Source organism: Mus caroli, unplaced genomic scaffold (assembly GCF_978045245.1).
Source record: "Mus caroli unplaced genomic scaffold, Mus_caroli_1 scaffold_11, whole genome shotgun sequence".
Lineage (NCBI taxonomy): Eukaryota > Metazoa > Chordata > Mammalia > Rodentia > Muridae > Mus > Mus caroli.
Window position 1 is genome coordinate 87,214,080 of NW_028227266.1, and position 21,447 is coordinate 87,235,526.

The window sequence follows — 21,447 nt, forward strand, 5'->3', positions numbered from 1 at the left end:
GCAATCCAGTAGCCAACATCAAAGTAAATGCTGAGAAGCTGGAAGAAATCCCACTAAAATCAGGGACTAGACAAGGCTGCCCACTCTCTCCCTACTTATTCAACATTGTACTTGAAGTCCTAGCCAGAACAATTAGACAACAAAAGGAGATCAAGGGGATAAAAAATCGGAAAAGAAGAAGTCAAAATATCGCTTTTTGCAGATGATATGATAGTATACATAAGTGACCCGAAAAATTCCACCAGAGAACTCCTAAGCCTAATAAATAGCTTCGGTGAAGTAGCTGGATATAAAATTAACTCAAGCAAGTCAATGGCCTTTCTGTACACAAAGGATAAAGAGGCAGAGAAGGAAATTAGGGAAACAACACCCTACTCAATAGTCACAAACAATATAAAATACCTTGGCGTGACTCTAACTAAGGAAGTGAAAGATCTGTATGACAAGAACTTCAAGTCCCTGAAGAAAGAAATTAAAGAAGATCTCAGAAGATGGAAAGACCTCGCATGCTCATGGATTGGCAGGATCAACATTGTAAAAATGGCTATCTTACCAAAAGCAATCTACAGATTCAATGCAATCCCCATCAAAATTCCAGCTCAATTCTTCAACGAATTAGAAAGGGCAATCTGCAAATTTATCTGGAACAACAAAAAACCTAGGATAGCAAAAACTCTTCTCAAGGATAAAAGAACCTCTGGTGGAATCACCATGCCTGACCTAAAGCTGTACTACAGAGCAATTGTGATAAAAACTGCGTGGTACTGGTATAACGACAGACAAGTAGACCAATGGAACAGAATTGAAGACCCTGAGATCAACCCACATACCTATGGCCACTTGATCTTTGACAAGAGAGCAAAAACCATCCAGTGGAAAAAAGACAGCATTTTCAACAAATGGTGCTGGCACAACTGGCGGTTATCATGTAGAAGAATGCGAATTGATCCATTCCTATCTCCTTGTACTAAGGTCAAATCTAAGTGGATTAAGGAACTCCACATAAAACCAGAGACACTGAAACTTATAGAGGAGAAAGTAGGGAAAAGCCTCGAAGATATGGGTACAGGGGAAAAAATCCTGAATAGAACAGCAAAGGCTTGTGCTGTAAGATCGAGAATCGATAAATGGGACCTCATAAAATTGCAAAGCTTCTGCAAGGCAAAAGACACCGTCAATAAGACAAAAAGACCATCAACAGATTGGGAAAGGATCTTTACCTATCCTAAATCAGATAGGGGACTAATATCCAATATATATAAAGAACTCAAGAAGGTGGACTCCAGAAAATCAAATAACCCCGTTAAAAAATGGGGCTCAGAACTGAACAAAGAATTCTCACCTGAGGAATACCGAATGGCAGAGAAGCACCTGAAAAAATGTTCAACATCCTTAATCATCAGGGAAATGCAACTCAAAACAACCCTGAGATTCCACCTCACACCAGTCAGAATGGCTAAGATCAAAAATTCAGGTGACAGCAGATGCTGGCGAGGATGTGGAGAAAGAGGAACACTCCTTCATTGTTGGTGGGATTGCAAGCTGGTACAACCACTCTGGAAATCAGTTTGGCGGTTCCTCAGAAAATTGGACATAATACTACCAGAGGATCCAGCAATACCTCTCCTGGGCATATATCCAGAAGATGTTCCAACCGGTAAGAAGGACACATGCTCCACTATGTTCATAGCAGCCTTATTTATAATAGCCAGAAGCTGGAAAGAACCCAGATGCCCCTCAACAGAGGAATGGATACAGAAAATGTGGTACATTTACACAATGGAGTACTACTCAGCTATTAAAAGGAATGAATTTATGAAATTCCTAGGCAAATGGATGGATCTGGAGGGCATCATCCTGAGTGAGGTAACATATTCACAAAGGAACTCACACAATATGTACTCACTGATAAGTGGATATTAGCCCAAAAACTTAGGATACCCAAGATATAAGATACAATTTGTTAAACGCATGAAACTCAAGAAGAACGAAGACCAAAGTGTGGACACGGTGCCCCTTCTTGGAATTGGGAACAAAACACCCATGGAAAGAGTTACAGAGATAAAGTTTGGAGCTGTGAAGAAAGGATGGACCATCTAAAGACTGCCATATCCAGGGATCCATCCCATAATCAGCTTCCAAACGCTGACACCATTGCATACACTAGCAAGATTTTGTTGAAAGGACCCAGATATAGCTGTCTCTTGTGAGACAATGCCGGGGCCTAGCAAACACAGAAGTGGATGCTCACAGTCACCTATTGGATGGATCACAGGGCCCCCGATGGAGGAGCTAGAGAAAGTACCCAAGGAGCTAAAGGGAACTGCAACCCCATAGGTGGAACATTATTATGAACTAACCAGTACCCCAGAGCTCTTGACTCTAGCTGCATTTGTATCAAAAGATGGCCTAGTCGGCCATCACTGGAAAGAGAGGCCTATTGGACTTGCCAACGTTATATGCCCCAGTACAGGGGAATGCCAGGGCCAAGGGGTGGGGGTGGGTGGGCGGGGGACTGGGGGTGGAGTGTATTGGGGACTTTTTGGATAGCATTGGAAATGTAATTGAGGAAAATACCTAATTAAAAAAAAAAAAAAGAAGAAAGAAGAAGAAGAAAAATGTGGGAGGGATTACCATTCCAGATCTTAAGATGTATTACAGAGTCAAAACGATAAAAACAATATGGAACTGGTACAAAGGTAGACATGTAGACCAAGAAAACAAGTCAAAGGCCCAAACTTAAATATATGTAACTTCAGCCATTTAGTATTTGACAAAGATACCAAAAATAAGCTAGAAAAAAGAAAGGATCTTCAACAAACGGTGCTGAAAATAAAAAACTGAACGGCCAAATGTAGAATGAAATTAGATCTGGACCTATCACCTTCCACCAAAATGAATTCCATATGGATAAAAGACTTCAATCTGAAGCCTGAAACACTGGAACTCTGGGAGAAAACAGGAATGTGGTACATGGTTAAAGTATACAGAGGACGTTCTCAATAGGATCCCATCTGCCCAAGAAGTAAGGCCAACAATTGACAAGAGGAACTTAAAAACTAAAAAGCTTCTACCCAGCTATCAAAAAAATCAACTGGGTAAAGAGGAAGCCCACAGAATGGGAGAGCATCTTTGCTAGCTATAAATCTGACACCATGTCCAGCTATCTTTCCTTTTCTTAAAATGTCATTATTGCCGGGCGTGGTGGCGCACACCTTTAATCCCAGCACTCGGGAGGGAGAGGCAGGTGGATTTCTGAGTTCGAGGCCAGCCTGGTCTACAAAGTGAGTTCCAGGACATCCAGGGCTATACAGAGAAACCCTGTCTCAAAAAAAAACCAAAAAAAAAAAAAAAAAAAAAAAACTGTAGTGGTAGAAGATCTGCTCTAATCTCGCCAGCAGCAGCTGCTCAGGTTCCTTGCTACAGCTCCAATACTCAAATGAAAGACATACATACATACACAAACACACACACACACACATACACACACACAGTCTTATATTTAACATGCCTTAATCAGCCCAATGGCTGGGCCATTCCTAAACTTCCATGTTGCTAGTGTCTCCCCTCCAACACTCCTGAATTACTACTTACTAAAATCTATATTCCATCTTTGCTACCCCAGACCAAATGAGGGGGCTGGGGTCACTCCTCCCGGCTTTTACATGGCTGGTATTCTATCTTCCACATCTCTCAAGTCTGCATCCTATTCCTTCCCTGGCATGGCAAATCTCCTCCTTCTTCAGTTTCTTTGCCCACAAATCCTAAAGTCCCACCTCTGCCTCCCTGCCCAGCCATTGGCCACAGCAACTTTATTTACTAATCAACGCCAAGTTGAGGCAGGGATCCTCATCATCTTACATACAGACATGTGGGTTTCTGTGTAACTTATGGAGCTGAATAAACACTAGTAGCATTAGAACCAATCAATAACACCAACCCATCCAAAAAGGCACCTAAACACACAGTTCTCAAAAGAAGAAATGAAAATGGCTAAGAAATATATTAAATGCATGTTCATCATCCTTAGCACTTAGGAGAATGCAAATCAAAGCAACTTTTAACTTTTCTGTTACCCCAGTCAGAATGGAAGATCAACAAAACAGCAAATGCTGGAGGACCGTGGGGAAAAGGGACCTCGCATCCACTGTTGGTGGGACTGCAAATCGCTGCAGCCATGATGGAAATCATTGTGGAGAATTCTCAAAAGGCTACAAGTAAATCTATGACAGGCCACCTACACCACTTCTTGGCATGTGTCCACCAGGCTTGCCACCTTACTCCACACACACTTGCTCAGCCATGCCCACTGCCACTCTAGTCATAGCAGCAAGAGATGGAAAGAGCCTCAGTGTCCTCCAAGCGATGAATGGATAATGAAAAGTGTGGTGCAGATACATCAGTACTACTGTGTGTACTGTAATTGCTGTAAAGAAAAACAAAAATTAAAAAAAAAAAATCAGAGTAGATGAACCTACCAGTTCCTTTTGGCAGAAGAGACCATGTTTTCCCAAATGACATTCCATGGACAATATAAGCATATACAGCATATATGTTTATATCTCTGTGTGTCTATGTGTGTACATGTCTGTCTGTCTGTCTCTCACACATACACACATCACAGCAGTACACATCTTAAAGAGAAGTACATGTGTCATAAAAAGCTCATTACTCATCCTGCTCTGCACCTTCCCTAATTCTTTTCCTGAAAGAGGCTCGCTAAGCTTATTCAAAGAAAACCCTGTGGGGGCCCTGGAGAGAGAGCTCAGCAACTAAAAACCCAGACTGCCCTTCTAGAGGATGAGGAGTGCATTCCTAGCACCCACATGGCCGCTCACTGATGTCTCTAATTCCATTTCCTGGGGAACCAAGACCCTCTTCTGGCCACCATCAGCACTGGATGGGCGTGGTGCCGATACACCTGCAGATAAAACACCCATCGATGGGGCTGGAGAGATAGCTCAGCAATTAAGACCACTGACTTCTCTTCCAGAGGTCCTGAGTTCCAATTCCCAGCACCCACATGATGGCTCACAACCATCTGTAATAGTGTATCTGAAGACAGCTACAGTGTACTCATACACATAAAATAACTTTTAAAACCACCCATAGACATAAAATAATAAAGTAAAAAGGACAGTACTATGATGTTTAATATTACTTTAGTTGATTCAATAGGAATAAATGGGGGGGAGAAGTATGCAAAAATAATTTTACTCACAAATATGACCATTCAGAGATAAAAATGTATGTGTATTTTCTCCCTTCTTTGCATAATACCAATTTATGGTACAGATCACATATCACACATTACATTCTATGACTTCCTACTTTGGTGACCTCAGAATTGCTAGTTCAATCTGTCCCCAACACATGGCTGATCCACCTTAGAGAAGAATTATACTTTACTCAGTTCCCATCGAAGAAAGTTGAGGACAAAACTCAAATCCTATAGTTTACATTTTGCTCAGCTTTGCTAGTCCAGCTTGAAAGATCTTTCAGAGGACAGAACTGTATTAAGTAACTAGTAATGTCTGCTGTTAAAGGAACCCACTTCTCCCACAGCCCTACAATCAAGCATCTCATCATCACAAGCCGGGCACTTTTTCTGTAAGATAGTAATTCATAGTAATTACTATCTGTTAATCTATCGCTTAAGCCCCAATTCTACAAAGCCACCATGAAGGCAGAAACCAGAGAGAGAGAGAGAGAGAGAGAGAGAGAGAGAGAAGAAGAAGAAGAAGAAGAAGAAGGAGGAGGAGGAGGAGGAGGAGGAGGAGGAGGAGGAGGAAGGAGAAGGAAAACAGCAAAACTGTGGTCAGAATCACAGGAAATAGCCTTAGTGAAACTACCAAGTCAAATCTCTTGTGTATGTTTCTCACTGTTATTCTTGCAAATGAATTACTTCAAAATAAAAGGCGACTGCTTGTTCAAAACAGGGAAAAGAACGTGTCGATGTTTTTAAGTACACATCTTTTCTACTATCACTGTACCCATACTACTTCTGGAAATATAAAAAACAACAAGCTTCAGGGGCGGAGACTTCTGACCTCAAAATGTCAATTTAACTACAGATCTTGAAGGAAAAAAAAAAAAAACAGGAATATTGTAGAGTTGCAATGGGTACTACACTGCTTTCTGACTTTGGGTCAAAAACCAGTATTTTAAAGAGACGAAATTGTGGTTGCAAAGGTGTGTGCCGGTGTAAGGGCGTAATGTTGCGAGAGACGGCTTCCCCAAGAGGAGAAGCTGCGACAGAACCTTGAAGCCAACTCCCTCCGATTACCTTTACGGTCTGGAACTGAGTTGGCATTACAGATTGTAGTTGTAAAGCAGACGATAAAGGCTCGTCATTGAGAAATGGTCAAAAAGGAAAGGTTGAGAGCCAGGTAACCACGAAGGCTGCGCGGCCCCGGGCCCGCACCCGTCCGCATATCCGGGCGCAACCTGGGCCGCCCTTCCCGAGACCGCCGTGCAGAGTGCGCTCCTGCCCGCCGCCCAGCAACCTGCGGGCTCTCGAGCGGCCTCCGCAGGGCCACCAGCAGGTACCTGTTGAGGAGCAGCGAGGCGACGCTGAGGCAGAGCAGCAGAAAGCAGAACAGCGGATACTGACGGCAAATCTCGCGCCCCACGTCGAGCCTCAGCCGCTGCTTCAGCCTCCCGAAGATCGTCCGCACCCAAGACCCCATCTCAGTCCACGCAGGGGAGGACGTGCCGCCCTCAGAGGCAGAGGCGGAGGGCACCCCCAACCCCCGGCGGCGAAGCCACATAGCCACCCACCACCCAGTTTCACAGCTAGACTCAGCCGCACAAGGCCCCGCCCCGCAACCCTCGCCGCGCGTGCGCAACCAACGCCCCTACCACACGCAAGGCCGCCGCCACCATCCCGGGGGAGGACTGGGGAGGGCTCAGACTGACGTTCTGGCCCGGCCACCCACTTTCCTTATCCGGAAGTCCAGGGAAACCTAGAATGCAGACTGGCAGAAGAGTGCGGGGAAAGCTAATTGCACAGCAGCCGCGTGCGGCTCCTGGAGCACTCTGGGAAATGTAGTCCATACAGCGGACCCTGCCGCCTCAACCTTTCGGATATTCGTTGCCACACCTTAGGGAGAGGAGGGAAGGACACCTTCAAGTCCGCTTTTTAAAGAGGATCAAGCTGGGGCGTATGACAACCTACCTGCCCGCCACCCACCCGCAATCCACTCCCGAAAGAAAGCCATGTTAGTCACGTAACCAACAACGAGGAGCTCGAGTCACCTCACCCCGCGATCTTAACCCCAACCCAGCGTGGGACGACAGCAGGCTTGGAATCTGGATAGTCTCTTTTAGAATTTCATTCAGCATTTTGTAGGAGCTAAAACTCAGGCATGTAAAGCGTTTGAATTTACCCTACAAACATTACCCTTATAGCGTAAGCTATTCTAGTTTCAACTACACCATAATCACATCGCTGAGACAAGCAAGATCCTGCTCCGGATCGCTTCTTAGCGAAAACAGAATTTCATGCTATTCTGACACTGGCAGTTTCATAAAGCCACCTCTCTCCCCTAGAATCTTACCCTCCAAGGCAAGGAAACAGAACTCCTTGTTTTCTCAAGTGTATGTGCAGCTTCATTAATATTTTCAATATTCTGAAAAGGTGGGTGATCCTTAGTGGCTTATTCCTTTCTTCCCATTACAGCTGTTAGAAATTTAGGTCTTTGTCCTTAAATTTGCATGTATTCCTAATTTCTTCAGAATCAACTTTAATACAACATATGTGCCAAAGAACATTACGTAATTCAAAATAAACTCTAGCAGTATCTTTAGATGACAGTAACATTTCCACTCATGAAGTGTCATCTGTCACCATATTCTTTATATATATATTTTATATACATACTCATGTGAAGTTTCAAGGTACACACTTAACATTCACTTTTGTAACTTTACCCTGTAACTCCACAAAGAGCACGGTAAATCCCAACAAAGATCACAGCAAATACACTCTCTCAAACAAATCACAGGACCAAAGGGCCAAGTGCAGTAACCCAGTAGTAATGTTTACCAAACGTGCAGGGTTTGATACCCAGATTTGCAAAATAGCCCTCCCTTACTGAAACAGACTGGGGCTAATAATGAAATAGAAACCGTTTGGATTAAGTGTATGTTAATTAATCTTCATGTACCCTAAAATGCCTAGTGTGAATTTAAGTGATTTAAACTGGTTAGTCACTTGTCTTCCATTTTGTATTGTTATGCTTCTAAGTATCTGAACTTACTTGTTAACCAAGATAGTGTACCTATAATAGATTGTTTTTCATTTCTGCTCAAATTAGACACCTTTGCAACATTTGTCTAATTCCTTTGCAGAACTTAAAATGAACTAGGCAATTTGTCTATATTGGTTTTAGAGTGAATTTCTTCCTTAACAGGCTTTTTGGATGTAATGAGGACTTAACTGTCTCATAAATTGTTATCGGTTCACTACAACTTAACTAAATACCTTCCCACAAGACCCCATTGCTATGACTTCATCCATGAAAATTAACTTTTAAATGTTTCTTCACTCTTAAAGTTTACTATTCACTTTACACTTACGAAGTTTTCTATCTTATATTAAATGATAAGCTCCCTAGAACAGCTATGAGATTTCCTCAATCGATCCTGTTTAAGAAATTCTGCCAGGCAATGATGGTACACACCTTTGATTCCATCACTGGAGGGCAGGAGCAGGTGTGGATCTCCGCGTTTGTCTTCAGAATGAATTCTAGATCAATCAGGGCTACACAGAGAAAGGGGAAAAGAAAGTGCTGTCTTGCCTAATACTATGAACTGGATTTGCTTCAGGTCCTGCACTCTCATCTCTGATGGATTTAATTATAAAGATTGAGTTGGGTGAATGGTGCTTACTTTGTACAAAGTTTTAGATTTCAAAAAATGAAAATTACAACTAATCCACTGATCTAGGTGAAAATATGAAATCAAACTGAACTCCAGAGGTTTGCTGCTCCCCACCTCCAGCTGTCCCACTTTAAAATTCTAAGCATTGTATTTTATTAGTCTCAGACCATGTGAAATGTGTACTGTTAAGTATAAAATATAAAGAAAAAAACATAATTTTTTTAGCCCAACTGGGAGAAACTATAAAATACACATGCACTAAATAATAGTAGTGCCTTGGACTGTAAACGCAGTGCAGTAAGATTTTTGAAAGAGCCTCATACTTCGGGCAGGTCTTGAACTCTTGACAATTCACACTGCCTCAGCCTCAAGTACTAAGATTACATGCATGAGTCATAATGCTCAGCAATTTTGAAAAATGATGCATTTGTGTGTACTAGACATGTTTACAAACTATAATAGTCCATCTAAAGGCCCGTAGACATCAAACTTCAGTAGTATGCCCATTATTTTAATGAACATTTATTGAATAGCAAATAAGTGTAAGGCACTGTGCTAGATGTGGTGGAAGATACAATTTTTGTTGAGTTTCTGACCTCCAAAGGCTTACAATCTAGTGAAGGAGACAAGTTACACATAGATGTAATGTATAATACAGGGTATGAGTAGTCTTATTATTTTTATTTTTCCCTTAAACAACAATTGGTAAGGGGGCAATTTTTAAGGTGTGAAGATCTGGAAAGGCTCCTGGGAAGATACTTGTACAAACAGCAGTTATCTCTCTAGTTTCAGAATAAAGCATTAGGCAGTTAAAATGCCTAATGTTTCCCCTTAATTTACCCCATCTCCTAGCATACCCTATTTTATACAGGAATCTGAGGTAGTAAGTCCCAGTTTGCACATACTTTTAAAAGGCAAATGTCTCCCCTAGAACACTTAGCAATCCTCCTGCCTCAGCTTCCCAGGACTGGGATTGCAGCCAAGAGACAAAATGCCCAGCTTGTCTAGAATCCTGGTACAAAATGTAAAGCACATTTTAACGAGCTTAGTTCCACCACCTACACAGATGGAACAGATGAGGAAGAGAAGGCTAATAATAGCAAACTCTACCCCTAGAAGCCAGACCCACTATTCAGACTCATCACAGGAGCTACATTTAAAAAAAAGAAAAAATGCCCCCCTCAGCCTCATATCATTGAAGTATTTAAGATAATCGTATTTTACACTTTTACTCTTAATAACATCTTTCTCCCTACAACCTATCACTATATACCAACATCTTAATATAAAATCTATACAAAAAGGTAATGCTATCTTTCAAGTCTTAAAGAGATGTAGATTAATTCACTCATGAGAAAGTAATTTTTTTAGGTCTGATGTTTAAAAGTTACTTTCAGCCTGTTGGTAGTGCTGCACACCTTTCGTTCCAGCACAAGGGATGCCAGCCTCCTCTCCCAATACAAACAAAAGTTACTTTCCTATTTAACCTTTTTTTGAGGTAAAATCTCCATTTGGAAGAAACCTCCATTAGAGAAAAAAACCCAAGAACTACATGTAACCTTAATCAGTGGCTCAAGTATAAACAACTCCCTGGGTAAAATAAACTACCACCATCAAGTCTTTCTCATCTCATGTTAGCACCAGAAAGGTTAAGTATTTCACATTTGTTGACAAACTAAAATCTGTCATCATATTAGGTGTGATTAATAAAAATTGCCTGGCAATAGATAATGGAACAACTCACCTGCTTATGGTACTAAACTGGAAAAGGCACTTATAATCTAATATTTGCTTTTTACAGTTTTTAACAATTGTCTTTTTAGTTATATCTTAAACAAGTAAAATACTAAACAGCTAATTTCCCTAGTGTTTACTGTATTACTTCAGGTGCTTAAATATCTACTTTAACTTTGCAGTTAAAATATTTAACACAAAAATACTTTGAAGGTTTTTACAGTTCTAACCCTCTCAGTATTTCCTACAACTTAAGCACTTGAGTCAGGTGGGATGGTAGCCTATAAAATCCAAGAATTAGGAAACAGAAGCTAGAGGACTGCCACAAGTCTGAGGACACTATGGTCTACATAGTGATTTTGTCCACCAATTGACAAGCCCAAGGGGGGGGGGGGGAGCACTTTGACATGGCACCTAAAACTACCATGTAATTAGGCTTCTGGTGTACAATATACAAAGTGTATTGGCTCACAACTGTGGAGCATGGTGTGGGAGTTCAGGGTGGAGACCTTTATAGCAAAGATCCCAACACCACCAGGTCCTCAAGATGAAGGCACAATTTACTTAAAATTATTTAATTATTTACTTAAATGCATGGCATGTTGGACAAATCTCAGGTTTCTCTCCTTTCCTTAACTATTTAATGAAATACATAGAACTGTTTTCAAAATGAATAGGGTTTAACACATGAACTGCCAGAAAATAGGTCATCAGCAATAATTTAAGTGAATCTGACTGAAGATTCAAGTAAAATGCTGCCAACTTTTTAAGTTATGGCTTTCTTCTGATACCTTTACAAATTAAGTTTTAACCCAAACCAGTTAGCATGCATATATATATATATATATATATATATATATATATATATCACATAAAAATATCACTTAGTCATCAAAGAAAATGTGAGAACAGAGCTCTAATATTAATTTTGTTACATGGTACATGTTTCTGTCTGAAGAAGGTAGGTGGAAGTATGGCACAACTTGAGACATAAAAAGTGTTAAGGTAAGGGGCTCCAGATGTGACTCAGCAGTACTAGCTGCTCTTCTAAAGGATCGGGGTTAGATTCCTGGCATCCATCTGAAAGCTCAAAACCCTCTCTAACTCCAGTTTTAAGTCATGTCACTCTTCTGAGGCATTGCATGCATGTTTGACATACATACATGCAGGAAAAACTCCTATAAATTGTTTAAAACAAAAATTGGTTTAAAATGCTAACCAAAAGCATACAAAAAAGTAGCTGATGCAATGATGAAAAAAGACTAGTAAAACTGGAGTCAACTTAGACAAGTACTAGCAGATTTCCACATAATAAGAAATCAAACAAGACTTAGGGGGAAAAAAAAAAAAAGCCAGGCAGTGGTGGCACACGCCCTTATGTCCAGCACTTGGGAGGCAGAGGCATACAGATTTGTGTGAGGCCAGTCTGGTCTACGGAGTGAGTTCCAGGACAGCCAGGGCTATACAGAGAAACCCTGTCTCAGGGGGGAAAAAAGTTAGAAAAAAAAAAAAAAAAGTGTGATATAGACATGAAAGCTATGATAAGATACCCAATTTTTTATCAGGATGCTGACATCCTGTAAATAGCTATTAACAAGTGACAAGAAACTACACTTGAATGTACATGATTCTAAATCCAGCAAACTCAATAGAAATGGGTGTCATTATTGAGTATTTCAATAGACAAAGTTAGGTGAATTGGAGGTTACTGATATTTGGGGGAAGGAAACAAATTAATTTGGAACATGTACTTGTTTTTTTGTTTTTTCTATTTATTTATTTATTGGGGGGGGGGAAGGCTTTTTCCGAGACTGGGTTTCTCTGTATAGCCCTGGCTGTCCTAGAACTCACTTTGTAGACCAGGCTGGCCTCAAACTCAGAAACCCACCTGTCTCTGTCTCCCAAGTGCTGGGATTAAAGGCCTGCGCCACCACACCAGGCAAAGATTTATTATTATTCATAAATACACTGTAGCTGTTTCAGAAGCACCAGAAGAGGGTGTCAGACCTCATTATAGGTGATTGTGAGTCACCATGTGGTTGCTGGGATTTGAACTCAGGACCTCCAGAAGAGCAGTCAGTGTTCTTACCCACTGGGCCATCTCACCAGCCCCATGTACTTGTTTTTAAAAACATCTTAATTACGAAAAAAATAAAGGAGGTAGGGACAGATGTACTAGCACACAAATTTAATCCCAACCCTCAGGAGACAGGAGAGAATATCTCTTGTGAATTCCAGCACTGCCTGGTACACATAAAAAGATGCAGATAGTGAAACTATCTCAAAGAAGAAAAAAGAAATTAATAGAAACACAGTTCTGGCCGTTAAATTTCCAGATCAGGACACCATATGAACACCACTATATTTCATGAAATTTGAAATAAACATTTACCCTAGAGATTAAACAATTTCAACAAGAGTAGTAGTTGAAATTTAGATGACTTAAGTCAACTCCCAACTCAAACATTAACACAGCAATTTAAGAATTTAGAAGTAATGTGGTAATACTCTGTGATTTGATAGTTTTCCTTTAAAACAGACTCAATATTGGCTTCCTTATTGAAAAACTTTACCTGGTGAAAACAACTAAGTAACATCAACACCATGTACCTGAAATGTTCTTGCTACTGAGGTACTACAGAAGGATAAAGGAAGACTATTGGGTAAATTTTGCTTAAAATACAAGCTATGTCATAGAATATGGAATGCTAGGCTATCAATTTCATCTTACACTCTCTTCAGCAAGAAAATTCAAGCTCAAGTATGATTAAGTATGCATAAATACTTCTAACCAATGTTGTTTCTACTGATTCTGCAAAAAATAATTTATGTTGGTAGAAATTATTTCATTGAAACCATGACTATCTAGCAGTCAAATAGTTTATCTTAGCATCCTATACCTTGTAAGTTTGTGTGAGAAATGGGACAGACTAAACCACTCACCAGAATGAGAAATCTATGAATATAAAGATACTAGTCCAAGATTAGGACAGCTATAACATTTCAATAGACCTAGGTCTACTAAAGATGAGTTTTCTCTTTAGGTTCATGACACATGTACACACAGAGACTCAGTTATGTGAAAAGACATGTACATACTATTTGCAGAATTAAAAACTAAACTAGTTGGGCATGGTGGTGCATGGCTTTAATCCCAGCACTTGGGAGGCAGAGGCAGGCGGATTTCTGAGTTCAAAGCCAGCCTGGTCTACAAAGTGAGTTCCAGGACAGCCAGGGCTATACAGAGAAACCCTGTCTGGAAAAACAAAAAACAAACAAACAAAAAAAAAAAAAAAACAGAAAAGAAAAACTAAAACACAAAAAACAAAAAACAAAAAAAATACAAAAAAACCCAAAAACCTAAATTAAGATTTTGATACTCAAAACGATAATTCAGTAAAAGAAATGTCATTATCTAATGTAATAAACCTGATTAATTCAATGATCTGGAAGTATCAAAAATGTTTTGCTTTTGAAAAAAAAAAAATTAAAGGGACAAGACTCCTTAATCTGTGTGGGCAGCAGTATAAGTAAGCACATTACAAAAGACAAATAAGCACTCATCAAATTGCAGAATAATGAAATCTGAAAGCTACCTGCAATAATAAAAAATTATGCGATATCATCTAACAAAATAAGGAAACATGAAGGTAGGTTATGAGAACAATTCTGAACATTCTGAAACCCTATACTAAAATGCTTACTATTCTTAAAGAACATCAAATGTAAGAAAACTGAAGCATCAAAAATAGTGTGCCTCGCATGGTGGCCCACGCCTTTAATCCCAACACTTGGAAGGCAGAGGCAGGCGAATTTCTGAGTTCCAGGCCAGCCTGGTCTACAAAGTTGAGTTCCAGGACAGCCCCAGGGCTATAGAGAAAATCTGTCTCGAACCACCCCCCTCCCCCAAAAAAAAGAAGAAAAAAAGAAAAAATTTTGCCCTTAAAAGGGTCCATCTTGGCATAATAACTATGTTTTGGCTATCTCCAGAGACCCTGAGAGCAGATTTTTAAAAGTAACTAAGAAACATTCTATGCTATTTACTTATTCCACACTATTACTTTGATTTTTGTATCCTACTATATCCTCAAGGTTGGCATCAATTCAACCCTCCTGTCTCATCCTGAGTGCTGATTATTGATGTGTGCTTCTAGCAATAAAAGTAAACACATGACAAGCATAAGCCAAATTCAAAAGTGCAAATACTACTTAGAAGTAATTAACGGGTTAAAAAGAGCCAAGCATGGTGACATACACCTTTAATCCTACCACTCAGGAGGCAGAAGCAGGTAGATCTCATTATGAGGGAGAGTTTCAGTGCAGCCAGGGCTACAGAGAACCTTGTCCTAAAAAACAAAAACAGGAACAAAAAACAGAAAAAGATGTTTAAAAGTTACCACTAGAATTACAAGAGTTGGAAGTGGACTGGAATTCAGGAAGACTTTCATAGCCTTTGCTATTTAACTGCTTTCCATGTAAGTTTTAAGTTATTATCAATGGGGCTAGGTGCAGTGTGAAGGCTTCATATAGGCAGGGTCCTGAAGTCCATCCCCAATACCAAAATAAAGTTGAACTGTCAGCTACAAGCAGGACACAAACACCACCTTTCTGCAAAACTAAAAACTACTTTTTCATGTTCTAACTTTAACCTACCAATTGGTAGACCAAGAAACTATTCATATAGATGTAGCTACTCCAGAAGTAGATAATGTTGAAAATCAGTGATTTCAAAACATCATCTTCTCACTCACTAATTGCTACATAAAAACCTTTAGAGGCATGTAACTAAAAACCTTCAAAACTCAGTGATATCACTGCTTAATAAACAACCATGCACTTAAACTGGAAACTACCATAAAGAAAATCAACAGGCTGGATTCCCATGATGTCACTGCTAAGGATAATTTACAAGCATTCATTTTCCCTCCAATATGAAAGGAATTGTGAGTGATTTCTATACAGCTATGAGGATTTATAAAACAAGTTAAAACAAATTAAACACTGCATCTGCATCCTTGAACCCAAGACGCTTTCTTATAATATTTTAAGTCTAACAACTTTAACATGAAACTTCTTTTAATCTTACTTTACCAGAATGGCAGCATTGTGTTAGCATTTAAAAGGGTTCTAAAATGTTTTTTTTTTTTTCCTGAATATTACAGCAAAGAGTATCTACCAACTGGAAAGTGTTGCTTGTATAGCACCATTACTCAAGATTCCCTGCCCTCAGGGAGCTTCCATTCTAAAAGGAGGAAAATCTGAAAGAACTGTGCTTGTCTTTAAAAATTCTTAAGCATTTCCAAGAAATAAATTTTCTACCATGTTTTTATTATTTCAAAAGGTAAAAGCAAACTTTTTTCAAAACTACACATTGACTGTGGAATACAAGTTAAAAGTGTAATGTGCCAACCTATACAGCAACTTTACTGACTTTTTACTGTCCTGTTGTTTTTGTTCTCGGAGACCATGAAAATAAAAGAGAACAAGTGGTACAAGAGCTTTTTTAATTCTTTATGGCATGTTAAGTTAAAACAGTTACAGATGTAGTCCTACCTCTTCTAGCTTTTGCCTCGATGAGTAGCTAGAATCTTAAGATGTACCACGAGGTATCGCTAAATCTTCTAAAACCAATATAAATACTAATAGTCTCTTAGGTCTTTATATATATGCCTCTGGTTTGGAAAATTCACCCTTCAAATAGTATAGTACCTGTGTTTCATTAATGTGATGACTACGCAGATTTCATTTCTTTTTCAAGTTAATACCATTAAATGATCCCCAACAAAGAAGGAATGTCAGGACTTCTCTGGGATACAAATAAGCAATCTATAACTTTTATGTAAATCTTATATTGATGTTAGCAAACCTTATTTTACTATGAAATCTCTAGTAATAGCCTGCCTACCAAATCCTTCTGACCATTTCCTCACAAAAGTAAAAATGGAAACTCCTCCAAGCTGAAATTTCATCTCAATAGTCCTTTCACAAGTTTAAAGAGTGACACATCAAAATTATTTTAAGCTGTAACAACTTAAGTCACTTAAGCTTGAAAACTCTTGTATACTGACCCTGTTTTATTATCACAACTAAATTTAATGTGAGAAATACATTTTAGAAAGCTTTTAACATTTGAAGACACTGATCTCCAAATGGCTTCCAAGGTGGTAAGACTTTCAAATTCTTGTTTGTAGACTTGTTTAAACTCAGTGGTCATTCTGAAATGATATTCTCACCAGTCAATATCAATTTGGCTAGTTGGGACAGAAACTAACAATTTTAAACCACTCCTGTCTCTTCCCTAAACAACCCCCAAAAGAAAGTGAGCTAGGAGGCAGAAAACTCTGAATACACTTACATGTTCTACATGTGGCCACTAACCTTAATATGCAATAAAGCAGAATTCATTCATATAAACTCATTTGTAGTAATCTAAATGCAAATTTTATCAAAAGATCGTTTTCTTCTCCGCCTCTCCTGAATTACTTGGTACTTCAATCTCATTTTCAAATCTTTGAAGACATTTTATTTGCCAGAAATAAAACTAGAAAATAGAATACTACACGGTGAAGCATGTTCCCAAGGAAGCAAATTATCATGGAGTTCATAAATCTATTAGCAAATATGTGACCATGTTTTTCCAAAACAAAATTAAATGAAGACCAGCCCAAAACATTTATTCTATACATCTTCCAGTCATGTGGCTTGGAATTTTTGTCAGAAAATTTGTTTTCACCATTTGCTAATTACTCTGAATGTATGCATGATCAAAAGGCGATGACAGAGCTCTAAAGATTCCAAGTGTCTATTTAAAAGCTGTTGAGTGAAAAATGATGAAATGGAGGACACTCACAATAATTCTTGGACTCCTGGAGATCCTAAGACATGCTACAAAAATAGGTCTTTATTCTTAGGAAAATATAGTCAGAGCTAGCTTCCTTATGCTATACATAAAATCTTAACATCAGAGGCAGTACAGATAGTACAGATAGTTTTTGAACTGATCTCCAAACAAGCACAAACCCACTACGTTGGGAAAAAACAGGAAATTTGAGGTTTTTGGCGAAAGACAGTACTTCACACATCTAATCCAAATCAAAGAGCCTGCAGACAGCTTTCAGTGAGACAAAAGGAATGAAATAAATATAAATTCTATGGATAAATAAATGTAAAAGAATTTACATAAGCTAGAAACTAATTTTATTAAATTCTACTTGGGTACAAGCTTTTGTTTCTCATTGTCAGACTTCTAAATGTTTACCAGACTACTGTTAATGTTAAAAACTTAAATCTTTGACCCAGAGTAATACTGATTTGCATTTAAAAAAGTTTGTCCAACTGAATGCTTCTGGTCCTGAAAAACATTCCAGGTTACATTATTGAAGGCAGACTGTGGTGCTAATATGGTTTATGTCTTAAGAACTTTTAAAAAGTGACAGACCCCAAAAGTCCATCTATATATTGGCTCAGTTTTTTAAAAATGCCTGTGTGAGCCATGGTTCATAAATGGCATCTTTAGTGGCATGCCCTACTGAGTGGTAAGATAACTAGTAAATACTACACCATAAAAACATCCCAAGAAGTCTGTTTGTGTATTCTTAAAGTAAGTTGTTTATTCATTAACTTGATACCCACCACTGAATTCCTGTTTATTGTACTTATATGTGGGGAGAAAACAGTCACGGAGGGTATTGTTGGAATTTTTAGGAACCTGAGCAACCATTTACTCTAGGACTACCTTTTCCTAATGCATGAAGCCCTTCTATATTTTAATTTCTCCCCATCAAATAATGACATCAAAACAGTATGTTTTTGCTGTTTCTGACCAAAAATTTCAAAAAAGTATACTAAAGATAATTTTCCCATGTAGTTTGTTGTTCATTCTAATACTAAATACATCTTTTCAAATATCTTATATACAATTATATAGCACATATCGCCCCATCAATCCATTTGTGGTATTCCTAATCTATCATGAGAAAATGTATATACTTTAGTGAGATATGCATCAATCAGTAAAAGTTTAATCAGTAAAGAGTTTCTCGTGGTGTTAATGCCATTGTGAGTATGTGATTCTTTTTGTGCAATTCAGTTCTCCTTTGTTAACATGTGATTCAATTGCAGTGACTAAATAGCTTTTAAAAAAAAAAAAAACATGCTTGGGAAGAATATAATTAACACAATTTTTCTCATAATAATTTTCCTGAGAACTGACAAACTAAATTTATGAACACTTTTGATTGCCAAGTAGTCTGCAGAAACAAAACCTTGCGTCTGTTTTGGTTAGGTAACTTTTTTAACAATCAGAATTCATTAATGATATATTTTTTAACCACAAGGAAGGGACTTGACTATTAAAGATCCTTTCCTTGACAATATATACAAAATTTAACTTCTCATCTGTCCATTCTTTGAAGCTGTCAAAGCCAAGAACCCATAAACAAATCACAAATGCAATAACCTACATTAGTTAACATTCCCCCTTTTAACATGTTGACATTTTTACTAAAGGATTAGTTATTTTCGCATTTCCATTTCTCATATCCATGACATTCCATATAAATTGCATTATTGCTTTATAGGCCACACAACATTCAAAATTATGTTTATATGCATTGCCTGTTTTTCTTGACTTCTGGTAAGTGTTTGATACTGATTTTTCTACAGAAATTTAAGTTTGAAAATACCACGGTTAGTATTTCTTCTCAGAACTTAATTGTTCACATCACTAATCACTACATGCATATTTAGCTCTGATTATATTGCTCAAAAACTGCACCCATTATCAGAACAGTGCAAATTATATTTAATTTTAAAAGTAATTATAATGGCTTAAATTCAAAGTCATTAAAATGAACACTGTCAAGTATTTTCACTTGAGTCTACATTTCATTACCACTGTTTACATTACCCTTAAATAACCATCAATTCTTCACAATTTCCTTTGAATCATAAGGTTTCATCCCACGTCCCCAAATTAAAAAAGCCAAGTCTTTGAAACCCAAAGAGCTCCAAACTTTAATGTTTTCTTAAAGAACACATTTGTGAACTCACAAAAGTGTTCGTCTTTCAACTTTGACAATGCAGTTAGGTTTAACAAACCTGTTCTAATATCCCAACAAATAAAACCAGGAATTAAACTAAAAGACCTTGACAGTGTCCGTTAAAAATGGTATGACAGTTAAGTGCCAATAGGCATGGCAATGACCTCTTAGATAGGATCATTTTACTCCTTGGACATGGGAAGTGCCAGCACCAAGGATTACACTGAGATTTGATTTTGCTGAAGGCTACAATTAACTGACCCACTTTCCACGACCTAGTATACTCAGTATGTTAGAATGAAATGTACATGTTTTGTGTAGCCCTCAAACTTACACTAATATTTGAGAGATGTACTTTTAAAAAGCACAGGGTAATATATAAAATCAGTGGAAGAAAGTTTCATTAAGCACCAGGAACAAATTTGTCACCCCATACTCATTTTGTAGGTAAGTTTCAGTAACCGGCAAGGCACATTTACATATATTCCAATGAATACTTATTGACAAATTTTAAATTACACTCTATGCCCCAGCTATCCCAGTAACTGACATACAACATACTAAAATGGTTTATTAAGGTAACAAAAAAAAAAGAAAGGAAAAAAAACCAATTAATGGGAAACATACAGGCTATTGGCAACCACTATTCTAAAATTATGTAAGTACAAATGAACATACTGAAATGTGTGCAATTCTAAGTTTTTAAACCAGAAGATTTTCTATACTAACACACATTTATATTAATGACACATAAAAAAAATAAAAACTTTATTACAAAAATAAGTTACACTCGCCTCCAGCTTACAGTATAAAACAATTTTATTTGCAGGAATGCAAAATGATTGTTTGCCATGAGCATTTTGAACATATGACATGTCTAATTTTGTTAAATTTGCATTTACTGGGGAACTGGTGTGTATAAAACCTTAATTAGGTATAAGCTCTGATCTTCATCGTGGTGCCTATTGGGTATGTGATATAACTGCAGTATCCCTTTGGGGAAGGGGAGAAGGTATTTCTTTACACCAAGTCCTACTTAAACTATAATTTTACTTTTGACTTTAAGCTATCAACTTAGGACTTGGCAAAAAAATTTTTTGAGGGTGATTCAAGAGGATGCTTCACCACTGAACACTCACTGTCATCAAGGTGCTTTAGAAATTAAAAACATAGCACAAATGATTGTACTCTATTCTACAAGTTATCATGACCTGCATAAGAAATGGAAAGCTGATTCACATTTTTATAGTGATCAGCAGTAACAAATGCACTAATGAAACATACCTTTTACCTAAAAAGCTAAACTACAGCCATATACTAATTTCTATGATTTATGAAAAAACTTCAAAATATCCAAATGTCAGGCTTTGCTGTACAATTGTCAGTTTTAGTCTGACTTTTTATAAAGGGACACTGCAGTATTTAGTACAAGTTCGGATGCACTTTTTTTTGAACATCTGATGTCTTACAAAAGTAACATCTTGCTAAACTATTATACATCCAAATAACTACAATATCTGAAGAAGCAAGGCTGCTTTTTCAGCCACAAAATACGACAAAAGCAAGGCCTGTTATGATGGTCATGAGGAAGTCTTACAAGCCTCTGAAACTAAAGGCAACTAAGAATGTTACATTTGGTATATTAAAATCTTACCCTCATATCATAGTTAACAAGCCTTGCTTTTATCTACAAAGATTTTCTATGTACAGTACAGACAGGGTATAGTTCAATCCTCTGCTACTGAGGTAGTTAACCAACCCTTTAAAAAAGGTTCTGAAAAGAACCACT

General features: G+C 38.1%; 2 protein-coding genes across 6 annotated transcripts in view; both read right to left on the reverse strand.

Moving 5' to 3' along the window:
• Window positions 1–6,825, reverse strand: part of Snx14 (sorting nexin 14) — a 68,938-nt gene extending 62,113 nt beyond the window's left edge. For all 3 annotated transcript variants that reach the window (XM_085827826.1, XM_085827827.1, XM_085827825.1), the window contains exon 1: window positions 6,550–6,825. In XM_085827826.1, the coding sequence (XP_085683952.1) occupies window positions 6,550–6,770 (221 nt within the window). In that variant the 5' untranslated portion in view covers window positions 6,771–6,825. The remainder of the gene's footprint in view (window positions 1–6,549) is intronic.
• A 9,602-nt stretch (window positions 6,826–16,427) lies between these two features.
• Window positions 16,428–21,447, reverse strand: part of Syncrip (synaptotagmin binding cytoplasmic RNA interacting protein) — a 34,496-nt gene continuing 29,476 nt past the window's right edge. For all 3 annotated transcript variants that reach the window (XM_085827831.1, XM_085827830.1, XM_085827829.1), the window contains exon 12: window positions 16,428–21,447. This exon is cut by the window's right edge. The gene's annotated coding sequence lies outside the window, so the exon portion shown is untranslated.